Here is a 20,757-nt window from a genome sequence, read left to right on the forward strand (position 1 = left end):
ATAAGAATTTGATGAAATTTAGTAGAAATAAAAATTTTACCTGTAAACTTCAAATATATATATAGATATATCATTTATTTATTTGCAATTTTAGCAAAACCACTTGTGAATTCATGTTTGGCATTGTATGGATAATTGACTTCTTTAGGGCCTCTACATACTTCATGATCCACCCTCCCCTAGAAATAAAAATCAGGCTCAGGCCCAGGCTGTTTGCAGGCCAAAAATCCGGGCTCCAAAAGTGACGAAACTTTGTGGCCATTACATCCTGCAATTTTCTGTAAAACAGAAGCTGTACAATGGCAAAGTTGGATCTGCACGAGGTCAACCGGCCCTTCCAAAACTTCCAACGGCTTGTGGCCGAGGTTATCAAGAAAGGCAAATTTCATTATAAATAATTGAATGTAATTAAATGTAGTTTTCAAATAATATAAAATTTATGGTTCTACTCCTTTAATATGGGACTTTCAATTAGTCCTGTCCCACCCAGTCCCGTCTTTTTATTGGTCCTTGAAAATAGAGTTGAGTCAGGCCTTATTTATTCAGTCCAGTCTAATCTGAGGACCTGTCATTAATGCCGTCAGTCTTTCAGATTGCCAGTACTAGAACTGATTAAAAAAGAAGAAATAAATGAAAGTGACGTTAAAAAGAACCAAACTTTATTAGTTTTATGACTGATGTGCAGGACTAAACTAGACTGTACAATAGGCTTCAGTCCTAAATAAAGACCACTCCAGCACTAATTTAATACGTCCCAAATTTTAGAGGGTCCTTAACAAGGTATTTTTTTCGTAGATCCTTAGTCAATCATTTCTTACTTTTGCTTCAGCAATATTAATTACATGTATTTCAACATAATTCTACTTAATAAGCCGAAGTATTAGATTCATTTTATGATGTTGATAGAATGAAAGACTAACATACAAATCGGAAAAGGAAAAACAGTTGATTTGTATGCTCTTTCTTCATTTTTGTTCATTATTTAATAAGTCGTGGGTGTATTAACACCTCCTACTGAAAGAAGAATCCTCACTTATCTTTGGTGTAAATTGATTTAAAAATGGATAACTTAAATAAATAAATGTGAATTTAAATATTATTATTTTTTTTTTCTTGGCCTTTTCTTTATGTTATTCAAACTATTTCAAAAATATTTAAAACAAAAACAAGGAAATCACATCAAATATATCATAATAAAACATATCAGGTAGAAAGTTATAAGCGATTTTAAATTAAAATTTCAAATTAAATGCAATTTACAGTGTTCGAGTACAAAGTTAAAATAGGAATTATTCCATTTAAATTATTGTCGTTTATAGTCCTTAGCTTATATAAAATATACTGTGTCTTGGTGATCATGGCGTCAATTTTAGCGTTATTACTTGTTGTCAGAAAGTGGATACTTCCAAGTTTCTTAGCATGTCGCTCTTCAATGAATTTTGTAATACTCATGTAAGTCAACTGTAGTTGGACGCATTCCCACATGATGTGATATGTCGTTTTAGGCATTTCTTTGCAGAAAAAGCATAAATTTCTTTCATCTTTAAAAACTTGTCAGCGTCTTCAAGTATGCCTGTTAGTAAACGATATTTAAATCATTTTTCAGGAGAAGTTAGGAGTTTAATTTTTACAATATGCTGGGCTTTGTTAGGATATATTTCGTCTCTTTAAATAATTTTGGAAGGGCAGAAGAGAAGGAATTTTGTAATAGTTCCTTACGAAGTCCGTTAAAATTGATGAAATTCTCAACCTAAAAGGCACATTTGTTCTTTGAAAATTCACACAAGAACCGAAGATCGAAGATAAGCGTTTAGAGGCAATTTGATTGATCAAAGACTTAGACAAAATGACATTCCCTGCTATATTGGAGCATATGGTTTTTATATTCATTTTATTGAAACTTTATTTTAATATTTTCCTGTACTAATGCTATTTTAAATGTAGAAGTTTTCCTCTTTATAGGAGTAATTCATTTTCTCCCCCCATAGACTAGACGACCTTCGAGGGCAAAGTTGATTAAGTTGTCTTCTCCAGACATTATCTTGACATTTGACATACCATAGAGTTGTTCCCGTTGCTTTAACTAGAGTTTCCGGAACCCTCTTTGGTTTCCCCTGTACGTAACATCAGACCCAGACTTTCATAGTAGGCAAGAATTTCTTTTGTGAAAGACATTACTGATCTTGGAATTTGGCAATCTAATCAAGTGAGTACCTAAATGAAGAGAAAGTATAAGTTCTGTGGGTGTTTTTCCACATTGCTACGGTGTTGCCCTATACCAAAGTAGTAGCTCTTCAATAGACAATGATCGATTTTTTCGAAGGAGGTTCTTGACAATACCTATGGCTCTCTCAGTCAAAAATTTAGACTGAGGGTGATATGGAGGTGACAAAACTACCCCTCCCCCCCATTCAGACAACCTTGTAATGGATTTCTCACTTGAAAATTGTAAAACATTATCAGTGTGTACTTCCCGCAGAAATCCAAAGCGAGAAAACCAAGGGAATATCTATCTCAATGTTGCTATGGTCAACGTATCCTTCATTACTTCAAGCTCGATCCAATTTGATCCCGAGCCAATTAAGAATAGGATGTTCTTTCCATTGAAGGATCAATACTCTGGAATGCGTTCCAATTTGGAGGCAGGGGAGGAAGGTGTGTATTCTTCTTTTTGGTTTGGACGATACTCCTGACATGAAGAGCAAGTGTGTATGAAATTTTCAATGTCTACACAAATTCTAGGCCAACAAACTAACATCTGAGCTTCTGCCTTTATCTTAATTATAGCTCGGTAGTTCAGTTATAGCTCGTTTAGGAAGGTCTTTTGAAGAGGGAGCGGAACCACGAGCCTGATTACCCCGAAAAGATGGCAATTTCTCAACGATTTCTCCATTTATGGCGCCTTCAATTGCTTTGAGTAGTTCACTGTCCTGTTGGGCATTACTGAAGATAGAAGAATCGGCTGTTTCTGACTGAGAAAGGGATTGGACCATCCATGGGATCTTTTCTTCTGGCATTACATCATCAACATGAAGTCTTGAATTAGCATCAGCATTAAGATTGTGCGGTTTTTTATGTGTTCTATTGTATAGTCAAACGTGGGGAACAGCATAGGGTATCGAGACACCTCGCCGATACAACTCCTATTAACTCTTTTCCGGGATTGAAAATGTATACCAGGGGTTTATGATCCGTCTGTGTGTTAAACTGTCGACCCATGAGACACTGTATGAACTTGTTCAGGCCTTACACAATCCTTGTCGCTTCCTTATTGATATGAGGGTAGTTGTTTTCGGCCGCTGTTAGTTTCCCTGAACCAAAAGCCACCGAACGATCAACTCCCTCAATGAATTCTGAGAGGATAACCCCAATCCAAAAGATGAGGTATCAGTCGAAAGTTTGAGTGGACGTGAAGGGTCATAATGTGTGAGAACGGGAGTGCTAGCTAAAGCTTTTTTAATTTTCTTAAATCTTACCTCCTGCTTCTCCTACCAAGAGAAGTCAATATTCTTCTTTGTAAGTTCGTATAGAGGGGCTGCCTCTATTAGGGATCTATTATGATTAGGGATGAAAGTTCCATAATTTACACCATTCCTAGAAAGGACTTGACCTCAGTACACGAAGTAGAAGATGGGAAATTGATAACAGGGTGGATCAGTTCCGGATTTACAGATCGAAATTCTTTGGAAATCCTGTGTTCAAGGTAAATGAGTTTATTCGCTCCAATGATGTATTTCCTTGCCTCCAGCCTCGCCTCAGCATCTTGAACCCGACGAAATACTTCCTTCACGGCTCTAATGTGCTCCTCCTTACTCAGTATAGACTTTAAGACCTTTGAACCCTTGAAATTACTTCTCCTGTGCTGCTTGCACGATTGCTGGAGCATATGCAAATACATTTGCAGTACATGATACCTGATGAGGCCCAACGACCTTTTGATAATTAGAATCTTCATCGAAAACATATTGCTTTTACTACCTCGTGAAATCCAACTTTTTTGAAGAATTTTGCTCCTGCAAAATTTGCAAACCCCTCATCCAGGTGCAGTAGTGGATAGAGTTGTATATGTATCACGGAAGAAATAGTATGAGTGAAGTCAGCACAAATCCTGAATTTTCCATCTGGCTTCAGTATTGACACAATAGGAGACACCCACTCAGATGATCCTACACGACCCAGTGTTCCCCTATTGACCATGTCCCGAAGCTCTTGCATATTTTTAGAAGGAAATCATCTCCTGTGCACAGTGTCCCGCGCGGGTTGCTTCGATGATATAAATTCTCCTGACTATTTCCATGCTTGAACGACGAGATGCTCAAAAAATCTGTTATTAAAATTGACAGATAACACATTCAGCTTCAAACAAGTATTAAATAATTTATCTCAAAACCTCTCCAATATTAATAATTAGCCGTTTAAGTTATTCCGGATTTACCTTGTCACTCCTGAATACTATAAAAATCTAATTAAAAAAAGGGTTTAAAGGCTAAACTTATTGCAGTTGAAGGTTTTAATTGTTATTTTTGTTTTTTTCTATGGCTTCTATGACAGTAACAAATGTAGATTGAAGGCGATGGGCGTTCGAAGACCTTAATTTTGTTGCATAATGTAATAAATCATGTCCAACAAAATACTAAAATAATTAGTTTATGGAACTTTACGACAACAACAATATTATACGTTCCTAGTCTGTTTTTTCTCTTTATACTCCAAACATATTTATAAAAGTATATCAAATAATGCAAGTTTGATACAAAAGGAAATTAGAACTAAGAATCATTCAAAAAAAAAAAAAATATATTATTATTTAAGCCTCAGTCCATTTGGGAACAATCACAACTTAAGTTTTTTTTTGCTGCTGGTCGGATCGGGTTAAGGAGTTTAAAGGGTGCACTATTAATGGTAATAATAGAAATTAAGACAATGAGAATTGAAAATATACAGGGTGTACAATGTGTAAACTATCTATGCTACTACTTTGGTGCACTCTCTTGGGGAAACACAGGCATCTGATTTTTTTTTGTTAGATAGCTTGTTGAAACTTGCACCAGTTGAAAAAAAAAAAAATGGGAATCAATTGACGAATCTGTTCTCTCAAATATTTGAAAAAGGCATGGCACCCTCCTTAAAACCCCGCCAGGAGCAATAACGTAATAATTACTCGAACTTTGGGACTCAGTGAGACGTTCGTTCGCAAGGTTAGGAGATAATTTGAGGACTCTAAAGATAATTTTGAGGCCATCACCATGTGGGCTGCGGTAAAAGGGACTCCTGATGTGTTCCCCAAAGCCTTAAGATCAACACTAATTCTTACCTGGACGTGCTAGAAACCAAGGTGAAGCCCTGGATCAACATGGTTGCCAATGGGAGGTCTCACATGTCGCAGCAGGACTCGGTTCCCTGCCACACCTCGAAAAGTATCAAATGGCTGGAAAACAATTTTGACGACTTCATCTCGCTTTATTTTTGTCCTCCAAACTTGCCAGATCTGAACCTTATGGATTTTTTTTTGTGGGGTGATCGAACAACAATCCAAACAAACATTAAAGATGAACTTATCAGTCGGATCAAATAGGATTTCCAGGATATGCCAAGGGATCAAGTGACGAAGATCTGCTCGCGCTTTGGCTCCTATAGGGGCTGTAATTGAGGATTGAGGTGCTTTTCTCGAATAAAATAAATCAGAATCCATAATCATAATCTGGTTTTATTTTTTTAATTTCATTACTGGTCGGAAATAAATTGCGCTTGGATATTAATTCTTTAGTGACACAGATAGCTTGTATTATGATTAACACAAGATTGAAATTTGTTCTTTCTTCTTAAAATATAAAAATAAACCCTTAAATTTTACTGTATTTATTATTTACTAACGTGATAGCGAAATTAGAAAGTTTTACCAGTAGATTCTGCTCTAAGATAATTAGAACGTAAAATTACATTCTTTACTTTTAAATATGTTACAATAATGATCAGTGAACAAACTGAACACTTTTTTACCATTATATGAATTCAATAGTATTGAATTAATATAAATAGTAGGATAAATTATTTATGAATGCATTAATCAACAAGTGTGTGTAGCTTAACTTAACGTGTCATTTATGGGGGACACCACAGTTGGACCCAGGAGGCCGAAACTTTGAATAGTTTTCTCTTTTGAACCTTGTGAGGCTAAGACGGGGGTCATATCCTATACCTAAAAAAAGTTTTTTGGAGCTCAAAAAGACAAGATAAAGTATTGAATTACAAATGAAAATATGTTGGCGTCTCAAAAAACAACTATACCAACTAAAACTACGTTTTCTAAATTTATTCAAAATCAAAAAAAGTTATGGCAAAAAAAGAAATCGGTAAAAATTCCAATTTCGTTTTTCTTTAGGTGCCAAAGAATGAAATTTCTAAGAAATAGTAGCTTTGTAAACAAAAAAAAGTTTGTAGAAATTTGTCTGGAGCTTTTTTTGGATATATGTTTGACAAAGGAAACCTATAGTTAGAGGAAGGGTCATCTTTTTTTACTCATGACCAATGGAAGTGAAAAGTAGAAGTCCAGCTGTTGATTCTTGTACTATTTTACTTCTCAAAATCAATTCATCCTAGTATTTTCCTTATTTTTTATCAGGCCTCAGAGGTATCATGACTTGTACTCATATCGGACTCGGAACATTAAGAATTGGACTCTGAAAAATTATGTGCTATATCCGTCTGAAGATCTATGTGCCATGAAATGGATGATGTATTGTGTGCAAGGCAAGAGGCAAATTCGTCTCATTTTATTAAAGATGTCCATTCTGAGTATCATGAATCACACTCAACTCGGACAAGATAGCATAAGGACTTTAGAGTAATCCCAGAATCGTTATACGAACTTAAGTACGGAAAAGGTGGATTCCACTACGCCACATAATATTATATTCGCATGAAGGAGTGTTCTGATAAATGTGCTTTGGTCTTCTAAGGATTTATGTGTATTGAGTTAAGAAAAAACATAGTTATCCCTTATACTCTTTGTGTATTTTAAAAGATACTCAAGTAGGCATGTTAATTAATAAAACAAGCCTGAGTCAGGATGGTGAGACGATTAGACTTATGTTTCACGAAATTACTATAATGGAACTGAAATTATCAATGAAACAAAAGATATACCGAAATATTGATATATTTATTGATCGTATATTTTAACAATAAAAATTAATTATTCTAAAATATTAAACAACAACTATTTATTCAAAAGTTAATTGAGATAATTTTGCTATTCGCCTTTTGGAAGCTGGATCGTTTTCTGCTCTTTTTTTCCTTTTCTCATGTACTTTGTCATTCACAGAAGATGCAAAGTTTTTGCTATATAGTTGAAAGTTATCTTGGAGATTTCTTCAATAAATTTAAAAAAAGAAGGACCTTTACCAAATTTGGAAAGTAAACATTGTAAACCGTCAGATTCTTCAACACCTTATGAATATATCCGGTGGATTTTGAAAAGAAAAAAAATAATGCTTTTTTGGCTACTTCCCGAAATATATCATCTTTTAATTTTATAGAAGCAAGAGTAGTCAAAAATACAACATCGGATAGATAAATCAGTCCTCCTCTTTCTTTTAAATCTGTTATAAAAATTAGAATTGTTTTAAAGGATTTTTGCTATTGAAGCATTCGTTCCTCAATAAAAGAAAGTCGTCATAATCTTCAAGTTTATTGAAGTCTTCAAATTCCACAATCTGATTATGTAACAAATCGGATTCCCTGGAATGCCTTGATTCTGCTGAAGAATAGCTGGTAGATCTTGGCATAGGAATACTTAATTGATAGTTATGGGGATAGATTGAAGGAATACCTTCTTGTTTTAAAATCTTTTTTTTTTAAATCCCCCCAGACATATGGAACGGCAAATCTTTTTATCTGATCTCTTATTAATGAAATTGTCCGATCTAAAATGAAGAGAGCAACCCTTTGAATTGTAAATGGTGTCAATTTTTTTTGTGGAACAGCCTTGATTCAGAAATCTCTCGGTAGCTTATTCTGGGAATAATGATATAATGAAGGTTTACATTCATAGTCTTCAAGGAGAACATATCCTTTACAGTATGTCCAAAAATTGATGGTGGTTTTAAAAAAAAAATCATGAAAATAACATAAACAAGTGATTTTTTTTGGCATAGATCTTTATTACCTTCCTAATATGAAGATCTTTAAGCTTAATACATTTTTTATGCATTTTGGCATCCCTTCATACAGATTATTCAAAGTATCTAGAGAAATTTTTTCCTAAGCTTTTGTCGAGATACAAACTCTTTCTGATCTTGATGAATAATTTTGGTTAAAACTATTTTTAATCTTTTTGGGAGAATTCCTATCATTATTCTATACTACTATTTAAAACAATAATCAGTCCAAGATTTTGTAAATACCCGGGATCTTTTCTCCACTTTTGGTATTCAAGAAATTAAACCTTCCGCCATAAAAGTTAGAACGTGTCCAACATTCCTCATATACCCTGCACAGTACTAAAACCAGTAATTTCCTAATTTCCTATATAGAATTCTATAGGGAATCCTGAAATTCCAGGTGACATATTTTTTTTATTTATAATTTTTCAAATAAATTAAAATCTTTTTATTCAGGATTCGATTACTACTATTTGTACAATTTATATTTTGAACAAAACCTGCTGTAATGTACTTACATTTTAGGCACAGAGAATCTTAATTAGAATTTGTACACTTATAAAGGGGTTTGTTATAGTCTTTCAGAGTTGCAGAAATTTCTTTTGGATCTTCAGTGATCCTACCTCGTTGATTGAACAGAATATTCAAACTTTTTTTCTCTTGTTTTACATTCTCCATGCTCTGAAGAGTTCTCTGCTTCTTAAAGTATTTAGTTCCAATCTTATTATGTTATTATATATTTACTTATATTGATTAATCAAATTTGAGAGGCTAAGAGTCATAATTAGTTATCTATTGCTAAGAAAAACATTGTCTTAGTCGCCACCATGAGCACACAGTACGAGAAGAGAATTGAGATATCAGCGCTGCTCTGCACGGGAGTGTATCAGTAGACAATTGAGGAGCAGACTGGGGCCTCGAGGATGATGATTTATAATCTCTCAATGGATGGATGCCATTGCTTGTAGTGTGTGAATGGAAATTCGTCGATTACGTTCAAGTGTCATTTTCTCGACTTGTATGTAAGATAGAGAGCTCAGGTTTAGTTTTGTAACTAATCTTTTATGCTTTAATATCACTCAACCTTAATTAGTTATTGATTTAGTAAGTGTTTAGATTTCAATGGACCCCTCGGTAGACTCTCGAGTCTTACCGACGGAAGGGAATGATAAAACTGTTATTATTTAATCCTGTTGAGCCTTTTGCTATGAAAACAAAGTAAGATGTTATTCCATATAAAAGGAGTATTTTTGGCACTTTTTAATAGCAATTATTTTAAACCATTGATAATGCCAAAAACTCATTTTTACATCTCTAATAACCATATAAAGGGGATAGGGTATTGTCCAACTAATATACTTAACTAAGACCAATAAGAAAGATAATTATTAGGCTTGCTTACATTTTTTCATTTGTAAAATTTTATATGTATTTGTTACATAAGCAATGTAATTTATAAACAACATACATATTTTGACCTTATGGCTTTAATTTCAATGATAACATGGATTAAAAACTTAAATCAAATTGAGTAAATCAAGCGTAATCGTAAATAACTTTGATCAAAAGATAAACACTCTTCGATACAACTATGTTGAGGATCGACCATCAGAGAATAAATGCTTGTCAGTTGTTACAATTTTCTCGACTGTTCCTCTAAGGAATCCCATTCAATCGTTCATCACTGTTTCCACCATATTTCTGCATTGGACCTCGAGCACTTAAAAAGAACAAGGGAACAATGCTGTCCCTACAAGTATGGGAGTTCTCTTCTGGAGTAGTACAAGCATGATGAGACCAGTATCTATCTCGAAATAGTTGGGATTGTGACAAATCATCACATTGACTATATTGTTGATGTTTTACATAGCACCACTTAGCTCCATTGTACGTGCTTTTAAAAAAAGAAGAGTATTATGAATAATTATATTTAAAAAAAATGTCAATTACCTGGTACAATTTCCATGCATAATGCCTTTTCTATCCACATATTGAAGAGGAATGCATTGGCATAAACAGTTTCTATGACTTCCACGAGAGTCCTTATGATATAACTTTGATTTGCCTGCCATTAGTAATGAGAGCAGAGATACAAAACAGAGAGCAAGGAGATGTTTCTTCAAGCCCATATTGTAAATGAGTGGTCTAATTCAGACATGGAGCCGGTTTTTCAATGCTTCGAAGATGTTTTCTTTGGTAATTCCAAAAAGGAATGAATTAATAAGATGATGCAATAAAAAAGAAACGCGGGGGAAGGAACGCACACCCAAAGAAGGAAAAAAAGTGTCTACATACAAGTAATACAGAGTAAATCTTAAATATACATGTGTACATTGATCAACTCGATCCAATAGAACCAATGCGATTTTTATATGTATCATTAAAATATGAAATTCCGTTCCTTTTGCAAGCCATGTTACCCCAAATCAATAGTATGAAAGCTAATTTAAATCTTTCTTAGCAAGGATTTATTATGCCTTAGAGAGTATTACATTCCTTTGACTTATAATATGCATTTCTTTGGAAAGATACAGTAATTCAGTACGTAAAAATACATGTTATTTTTCTAGCTCTACTCTTTATTATTCTTTAAAGAAAAATAGTTTCTCAAAATTAAATGATACTCAGCCCATTATTCTAATTGATAGACTGTTCTTCCATGGAACTCCATTAAAGTTTAACAAAAGCTAAGTTGAGTATAAACAGTCATCACTTAGAGCAGGGATTCCCAACCTTTTTTTTTGTGATGTACAACTTGTAAAATATTTATTTAAAACAAGTACCCCTTACTAGCACAAGACATTTTTAGATTCAGTGACAGGGGCGTCTGCATGATTAGATATATACATATATTTTTATTATTATTTTTTTTTTTTTGGGGGGGGGGGCCTGGTTTTGGGAACTTTTTGAAAATAAATCAAAAATTAATTTTTTTCTAAAAATTTCAAAATATTGAATTTTGTCAATAAAAATTAAAAAATTCACGGCTATTCACAAAAAAATTTCATAAATTCATATCTATTCTCAAAAAATTAAGCTTTTGGAAAAAAAAAAAAAAAAAAAAAAATCCACAATTTTTCACAAAAAAAAATTAAACTTTTTGAAAGAAAATTTCAAATATAAATTTCAAAAAAAAAAATTGAATATAAAATTTTTCCCCAAAAAATTTAAAAATCCATAGTTATTGATAAAAAATTAAATTAAATTTCAAATATTACATTTTCTAGTAAAAAAACGAAAATTCCTTAATTATTATTATTATTATTTTTTTTTTTTTTTTGGGGGGTCTACAGCCCTTCCAATGCAATACCCTGTGGTTCCCCCCTGAGTTATGTTAATTGAAAATATTCTTTCAAAATCTTAAGTACCCTATTTCAACAATAATAATCACAACTTATACTTTGTTTATGTCCTAATCTAATGTTGTTAAGATTATTTTGTGTAATTTGGATTCTATGTCAACTGCAGAACACGAAATAAAATTCGTTTAACATTTGGGTTAACGTTTAACCCAGGTTCAATAACTAAGACAAAAAAGATGTTCGTTAACTGAGGGTTAAAGGAGATTATAAGGTTTAGGAAAGAAATAAAAAAAAAGAAGAAGAGAGAATAGGACAAAGGATGTTTGACCATAACATGACAGTTGAGCGAACGAAAGTTCAAACATATAATACTAAATATCTGTCAGTGAAGACTCAAATGCGCCGGCTACAAATGGGCAAGACGATCACAGGCTTCGTTTGTAATTATAGGTATCCATTCGACTATATATATCTAATAAATGGCTGTTTTTTTCATAAAAATATCACAAAATGTTGATAAATAGCCTTATGAACTGATGTTATGTTATTGTAGTAATATCTCAGTTCTTCCACCATTTTCTTTTCTTACCTAACGTTTAAATTGTCCTTTTTAAAAAAAGTGTGCAAATATAGATACGAACATGCAGCGTGAACAATTTTTAAAATTTTACAGTCTTTTTAATTTTTGCATTAAATGAAGCAAAAGATTTGAGAATTGATCTTAATTTCCTAATATCCCGAGTAACGCCGGGATAACCTACTCTAGTAAACATTAAAACATATTCCTTCACATTAAAACAAAACAATTATTTATTCTTCTTATGTACAAACATAAAAATGCTCCTGCAATCTATTTCAATGGTCTCACAAAGAGTTTGATTGTATCATGCATCCCAAACTTGTTGAACACAACCTTGCCATGAGGACGATACTCCTCAAAAGCCATTTCCTTTAACAAAGTAAATCCCTCCTTCGTGAAAATTTTTTGACTGAAGAATGAAGTTGCCTCCGTTACATACAACTCAAAGCCCTTCTTCTTCCCAAGTTCCATAGATCTATGTACAATCTCCGTTCCTAAGCCCGGGTAACGCTTTTCAGAATGTGTATTTAAAATGAAGAGCTCCATGTAACGAGATACGTTATACGTCTCGAAAATATCTGCTGAGCTAGCAATATACTCCAGGAAATCCAAAACAAGACCAAATTTAACCGGCATCACTTCCCAACGTGGTATGACCATGTTACATCCTTCATGCTCAGATGAGCTACTTGACTCAGAAGGCTCTGGAGATTCTTAAATTATGAAACAAAAATTAGCATGTTCGTTAGGATGAATCAAATGCCATTGATTCTTAAAATTTTCATGGAATTTGTTATCCAGGGGAGTGTTTGTGCAAAAATGAGCCCAAGCACTTATATGTTTTATTGAGCCATTGAAACCATAAAAAAATATCAACTTTCTTGTCTTTGTTTTTTTAACTCTAAACTAGACATGTTTGGTATCAAATTAAAGATATTGACTCGAATAATGTAAAAATATATATAGTATGTTAAAAAAACTTCACATTTGCGAGAATGGGTAACAAATCCAAGAACCTTTGTGTGTTTGATGCACCCTATATACATTGTGTATAATAGGTCTTTAAGGATTTGTGGGATAAATACTGATATGAATTATTTGAAAGTTAAAAAACAGATAATAATAAGCAATTTCAAATTTTATTTTGAAATCCCAGGAAAATAAACAAAAAAAAAAAAAAAGTCCAAAAAAGACTACTTCGGCAACTTTTTTAATTTGCACTGTGCCTTTTAAACATAAATAGGTTAAAAAAATAATTAAAATCTCTAAGTATTTATTAAATTAACATAGTTTCAGAATTCCAGATTAAAAAAAAGTCACAATCCTAATCCAATATCTAAAGGAGTTACACACCATTTTTAAATTCAACCAACTTTTTATTTCATATGTCATGAAACAAGTTTATTTTAGAAGGTATTTATAATTTTAAAGTTTATTTATTCCGGGAAAATTTTATTTTTTTAAATGGTTTAAAAATACATTAATATGATACACGTAAATATATGTATATTCTAAATTTTTAAAGATAAACTGATTCATACTAAACAGAACCAACCCAAATAAAATTCAAATATTCGTTGCTGTTTTCTACCTTGAAATTATCACACCAATGCGAATAAATTTATCTTATTGGTTTGTTCTGAATTTAAACCAAGCTTACAACTTTCCTAATTGAAAAACATTTCAACAATTTTGAAAGTATAATAAAGTTTAGGTCACTCTATACTTTTTTCAGGGTTGTCAAGTACAGAATCTGAATATAACTAATCTCCGAAAAAAGTATTTTTGAAATTGGGGTTAGAAGTTACTTTAAAGTTGCACTATACTTTCAATTTTTTTTAAATGTCTTATTATAGGGGAGATTGTTAGCTCCCCCATGTTTAAGCCATTTTTATAAAAAATATTTAAAAATAACTAAAGAAATAATTATATATATATCTTAAATTGTTGAATTGTTAAAGACGGGCAATCTACCAAGTATGGACTGTATCATTTGTCCTTACAAGGCCTTAAAAAAATACAATTTGCAGAAATCTGTAATTGGACTGCGAATTTTTTCCCCGTCATTTATTCCTCTCAACGATGACTTGATTCTGCTCTTCCAGTTTTCAGGGACACTCAATCGTCTTCGATCTAGATCACATAGTATATCCGTCTCATCTTCAAAATTAGCCATTGCCATCTTCCAATACCAAGGATATGACATAATATAGAGACCTGAAGTCCCCTCAAGAGGAAACTTGAATCTCCTGTCATTGAATAGATATGATGAGCTAAAATCGCATCAAATTTATGTATTTCCTTTACAGAGTCAATAGCAGCCTCAATATGGCGAGAATTATCCGATATTTTCCTGTGTTTTAAAAAAACCATTTTCTGCAATTCCAATATTTTTATTCAAAATTGGTTCCATTTGACGAGCTAGTACTCCGGAGAGAATTCTAAGGATTCGTTGATAACTGTAATAGACCTCCAGTAATGAAAATCTATTCCGTCCTCTTTTTTTGGAATGAGAGTCATCCTCCCCTTCGTCTGCGTTTTTGGCATTGTCCTGAATCTCTCTATGGAGTAACCAATTTTTTGCAAATAAGTGTAACCTCATCCCGAAAAAGTGTAAAAAATTTATACGAAATACCATCAAGACCTGATGCTTTACTATCCTTAATATGAAATTTAATGTAATGAACGATATTTTCCCATGTAAAAATCCTATTCTCAGGATTACTTGGGATTAATTTTCTTTTAGGAAAGCATTTTCTTTCTGTGCATACTATTTTCTGGAATCTAGTATGAAAATAATTCACAATATCACTCGTATTTGTAAGAATTTTATCCTTTACTGACAGCTGCTTTAAGCAAAAATGGGCATTACTCTCCAAACTACGTTTATCCTCCATTTCTCCCACATCAAATTCAGCAACCCAAAATTAATTGACGAAGTCGGCCATAACTGTTCGAGAGAAAATTGGGCCCTCCTCAATAATAATTTCAACTTTAGATTGGATCTTTATGTCTTTTTTTTTTTTTTCAAGAAATTGCAGTACAGTAACTTTTATAATTCTCCTCAGCATCTGTTCTGCTTGATTTGGTGAAAATGAATCATCGAAAATTCTGGCCAAGTGCGTCTTTAGTTTTATCTTAAATTTGTCTTCTTCCAGGATTCCTTTTGATATTTTAAAACCGCTATTGTTCCGTTTTCCATGAAGTTCCATTATAATTAACTTATGATGGAATGAGGTTCTGATTTGTATGAAGCTGTTGTCAACAAACAAACTAATTGTGGACAGACCAAAGACATATCAATTCTTGACATCTGACTTCCCCTTCTCCAAGAAAAAATATCTAACAAGCTCAACACATGGACAAAATTTACAAGATTAAACTCGCAAACTAAATTTCTCAAAATGGTTATATTCGGATGTCGTAGGGGAATTTTAAAACGATCAACGTTTAGATCACCTATCAAAATAAAAGGCAAGGTATCTTTCCTCTGATTATTAATAATAGCCTGAATGAAAGAAGAGGATTTATAACCGGGACCATAAGCATTTATAAGACAAAATTTGAATCCATGGGCGTCTATTCGAATTTTGTGCCAATCACTTTTGTTTGAGTATTCTTTGATACAAGAAGCATCCTCAAGTCTCCTCGTAATTAGAGTTAAGACTCCTCTATCGAACCATTCCCAGTGAAAAAAAACAACACCAAAACCGTTAGGGTAACAAATAGACAGTTACTATTACACGAGGAGCAAGAATTATCCGATATAATGTCTTGAAGACAAATTATGTCAGGATCCAATAACATCAAATGATTAATAAGTGCATGCCTAGATCTTCTATCTTTGCCTCCTCGGTTAATCAGAGAAATTATCCGGTTAATATCCATGTATAATTTTATTTTATTGGAAATTCTGACAGGAAAGAAGTCCACAATTCTGTTTTTTTTTTGGAAAGCTACATTTTAATATAAAGGTGAATGCATAAAAGAACATGCCGATCTCTTTTACTCCTACTACTAAATAATATATATTTTATTTACAAGGCATGTTGTGGACCCCTTTGTGATGCATCTTCAGAGACACTGTCTTCATTGGATCTCTTTTCCATTGAATCTTCAACTGGTCTTGATGATCTTTTTGGTACTTTTTTAATCAGGGGTTTGTTTTTGAATATGAGTTAATTCGTTTGTCTCACTCGATTCAGTCGAGCCAACTGTATCAAGGTTTTCCGTTGTGTTATTGGACCCTTCAGGCTGCTCAGCGTCAAACACATCAGTAATATGAGCTTCAGGGCTTTGTTTTCCAGACTGTGTCTCTGTCTCATTTTTAGTTGGTTTTTCGTTTGGGAGTGGTTCTTCCCTAGCAGTTCACGAAAACATTTCAAAAATTAAATTTAATTGAAAAAAATTTCAAAAATCCATAGTTATTCACAGAAAAATTATTCTTTTTGTAAAAAAATTTGAAAAATAAAACTTTTGGAAATTGGGATGTTTGGGGGGGGCTACAATCTCTCCAGTCTATTCCCTGCAGATGCCTTGTATAGCGTTACAATCTTAATATTTTTAAATCTATAACTCTGAAACTATGTGAGTTTAATTAGTACAGGGGAAACCAAACTACATCTCTTCTATCTTATAATGTGTTGCAATCAGACAGTAGAAGTTGTAACAGGGTAGCAGTGGTTTTATTCTAAAGTTTTTCTTGGAAATGCAGTCAATTGTTAGCATAAATTGGAGTAGAGAAGAAAGTACGTTTGTCCTCAAAAATATGTATTGCCAATAAAATGGTAAACATAATCTTTTATAAAATTAAACTAATTTCAAATTAGCTCCTGAGCTTTTATTGGTGGGATTTATGAAAATCAGATAATTTTGTTTCAATGATTTTGTAATGAATGAAAATAAATTAAAGAAACAGTTTTCTGTAGATTATAAATTGAAGCAAATAACTCCGCAGATATAATAATAGCGAGCTAAATTTGATGATTTTAGATTTAATGTCATACCATAATTTTAAACCAGTGTGTTTTATCCAAATTTGGTAGTTGGAACCGGATTTATTCCCAAAATCCGAAAGTTATACACCAATTTTTAATCATTTTATCGACTAACAAATCAAAATTATGACAAATATATGTCGTTAATTGAATTTTGCATCTTTTTATAGTAATTAACTTTTCCTCTTTTACTTCTCAATGCAGAGTTATTTAAAAAGAAACAAAAAAAAATGAAAAAATCACAGGTATTACACTACCAAAGTTCGGTGTATTCAGAATGGGACATTTCACTTGTCTGATATTAACTTCAAACTATGTAAAATCAAATTTCCATACTCCGTACTATAATTATGAAACAAAAAAATCTTTTCTGATTTATTAAACTTGTTTGATTGTCTTTTGAAAAAATGTAATTATGTTGTCAACCCTGTACAACAATATTTTATAGATAATTTTTTCGAAATTGTTTTATGTTTAAAAAGGAATTTGACTGGTCATACATGTTTTTTGGACAATAAATGACAGTGAAAATTCTGTCACATACCATAAATTACTTTGATGGTCAGGTCCAAAAATATTAATTAAGATAAAATAACTTTTAAAAATGGTTAGAATGAACACATTTTGGTTTTTAGTAATTAATTAAACTCTTTCAATAGCTTTTGTGTTAAAATTTGAAAATTTCGTTTTTCATTTTTGTGGGAAATAATAATAATAATCCTCTTTAAAAAACCCAAAACAATTTTCAAGGATTTGTTCTCTTCTCACGTGTTAAAATGGTAAAGTAGTAAAGCCTTACGCTTGCATTCAGTCCCGATTGCTATTCCAACCAATTCTTTGGTTTGTGTATCTTCAGCCAAGACGGTTAAACCTTCGCTCACATTTTTTTTCACGTATGTATCGAACCAAGGCATTCTATTCGGGGGAGAATAATATTATATAAAATTAGTATCTAAATTAATTATGGAATTATTACTAGAGGATAAAGAAATATATATTATATTGAATGAATGATGGCTAGTCAACTCAAAAAATTGTTTATCATGATCGTATACCACCGTTATATGTTTTAGGTTAGCTATTCTTTTTAAGTATTATTACTCTGTTTGAACTTCCTGTACTTTGATTATGGCTCTCACAATACTGATGCATCAGTTTTTATTTTTTGAAAAAATCCTCTACAGTGAGTAGCAAATTTACAAAATAGAAAAACTTCAATCCATTACAATTTATAAGGAGCAGAAAAAACAATCATTGTATTTTTGACACCTTTAAGGTCTTTAAAGTGAACTAAAGCACCCTTATCTACGCCATTCAGAGATTGAAATCTGCCTTGAACGAATTGTTGAATTCCATTTACCTACTCGGCTGTTGGGCCAAGTTATAAAAAGAAATTCTTTTTTAAATCAGGCAAAGGAATGAGGCTTAGTTTTGATGCTGCCAGGGCTGGGTGGTCATTTTAAGTGAAGATTCCGATATAAATGAACTATATACTACTCTTTCAATTGTAATTTAATAAAAAAATTGTCACACTACTAAAAAAAAACGTGTCATTTGTAATTTAAAGTACCCTAAAATATATGAAAGTCCCTGTTACCATTCCTCAAATCTGTAGAATTGTAAAAAATATGACCTTAGATGAGCGTGAGACCTTTTGTATTTGCAATAACCCTTCATTTACTTAGAGAGTAATTTTAATTTTCTAGTTTATTAGGTAGGAACATCTAACTACTTGTATATGTAGAGTGCCTGAGCTCATGGATAATGGAGAGTAATACTAAGGAGCTGTTGGGAAGTAATAAGTGTTAGTCCTTATACCTGGAGTAGAAGTGAGGATCGACATCGAAGTAATTCCATCCAATATCCTTGCTAGATGCAAATTTGAATTTATGATTAATAAAAAAATCCAATAGCTGATTGCAGCTAATCTACCAGAACATCATGACAGCTAAGCAGCTCTCCTTCTTAACATTGTTGTAATTGTCAGGGGGACCACTTTTATTTTCGTTTTACTTCAAAACGGTCTAGCAGTTTATATTTTTTACTATTATACAAATTTTTACTTATGATAAACTTTTTACATTAGGGTATCTATTTTACTAAATAGTAACATGATTTGAAGCCTATTTTCGTACAAAGTTTCGTTAATTTATAAGAACTCCACAATATTTAAAAGAATACTGAGCATATTCTACGGAGACCATTTATTGACCCCATATTTGTTTTCAATTTTAGAAAACATTTATTGGTATAGATAATTTGGACATGAGGCCTACTGTTGATTACTCATTGAATTGTGTCATACTTTCTTATAGGCAGTTTTTCATGGAAAGATTAGGGAAATTTATACTCCATACTTATTTTTCTGATTAAATAAAAAAAGTTTTTTTTTGTTTGAATGACTAAGCTTTTGCTATATTATTGCACCACTAATTTTCTATTCGATATGATAGTGTTTCACCATTGATTGCGGTGAATTTTCTTTATGAATATTACAAACCCTTCAGGAATGCATGTAACATTCTTACATAATTATTTATACCTTATTTCTTTCCCCTTTCATTTATTTAATAATCGCAGTGTAAAAAAACAAAACAAAAACATTGATACAGCAGGCATGAAATTATGTCATAGACGGAAAATAAAATTCCAGCATTCCAAGTTTGAAACTGATCAATAAAAAAAGAAAAATAACACAAAAAATACGATTTATACAGCGTTACCTTGGTAACACAAAATTAACCTATATTCTTTTTGTCAGCCATCGATTCCCTCGTCTCACTTGATACTTAATGATAATTTATTCTTTTTGATAAATAAACAAACTAATAAGTTATAATACTTATACACCGTTTTCAAAAGGACAGAATACAATTTCTTGTAGATCCCTTTAGTCGTATATTTATAAATAGTGGCCATTTCATTATTTATATGAAGAAATTTTGGCTATCATATGCAAATACGCGTATGAAAATTTGGACTGATCCCAATAACTGAGAGTCCTAAAAACCAATATGACTGATACTAAGACTGAATTGGACCCAATATATAACGACTGACATAAAAGTATTGTTATGACTGGTGTTTGAAAATATTTTGAATAAAAATAATATCAAATTGGATATTATTTATAATAATAAACATTTTTCAATGTAGCTTCATGTGGCATTTATGGTATTGCAAATTATTTTTATGTACTTAAGATTCATGAAGGGCTAGGCCTTGTTGACAAAAGTATGACGGTAGTCGAAGCTATTGAGGAACTTCTTCAAGGCCTCATACTCTAAATGTGTCTAGATTAAAAAGTTCAATATATTAAAATCAATCCTTTTTGGGATCTTTTTTAAGGCTTCGTACTCCAAATGCGTCTAAATTGGAAATTACAATATATTAATTTCTTGCCATTTTATCAGCAAGAATTATTTTCTCCAGAAGTCAGGTTTTTAAAACACGCCTTAAGTTGAGCGTACAGTACTAGGACAATGTGAAGGGTCAATATCCAGACGTTTGTGTATACTTACTGTTATTGAAGAAGGTATAGTTTGTGCAGCAATCTCTTTTCTTCAAATGTAGAACTATTATTCATTATAAATAATTTTCGAATGGATTTACCATTTTTCTCTGCTTCTCTACTCCAAACTTTTGTGCTAAAAACAAATTATAATGTGGTGCTATAGCTGGGTTATTAAATCACAGATGAAGTTGACCAAATTTCA

The 20,757-nt window shown here is 32.2% G+C and overlaps 1 protein-coding gene and 1 long non-coding RNA gene across 2 annotated transcripts in view; both read right to left on the reverse strand.

The window, feature by feature from the left end:
- Window positions 1–9,631: 9,631 nt before the first annotated feature.
- On the reverse strand, window positions 9,632–10,304 carry LOC121120669 (uncharacterized). The gene is made up of 2 exons (XR_011780949.1): window positions 10,113–10,304; window positions 9,632–10,056 (listed from the first exon to the last, which is right to left on the reverse strand). It is a non-coding gene; the product is annotated as an uncharacterized lncRNA (long non-coding RNA).
- A 1,952-nt stretch (window positions 10,305–12,256) lies between these two features.
- The window catches only part of LOC121120385 (arylalkylamine N-acetyltransferase-like 2), a 37,523-nt gene continuing 29,022 nt past the window's right edge, over window positions 12,257–20,757 (reverse strand). The window contains exons 5-6 of the mRNA XM_040715252.2: window positions 17,841–17,956; window positions 12,257–12,757 (exon numbers count right to left, since the gene is read on the reverse strand). Coding sequence (XP_040571186.1) covers window positions 12,315–12,757; window positions 17,841–17,956 — 559 coding nt within the window. The 3' untranslated portion in view covers window positions 12,257–12,314. The remainder of the gene's footprint in view (window positions 12,758–17,840; window positions 17,957–20,757) is intronic.

This window comes from Lepeophtheirus salmonis, chromosome 6 (genome assembly GCF_016086655.4).
Source record: "Lepeophtheirus salmonis chromosome 6, UVic_Lsal_1.4, whole genome shotgun sequence".
Taxonomy (NCBI): domain Eukaryota; kingdom Metazoa; phylum Arthropoda; class Copepoda; order Siphonostomatoida; family Caligidae; genus Lepeophtheirus; species Lepeophtheirus salmonis.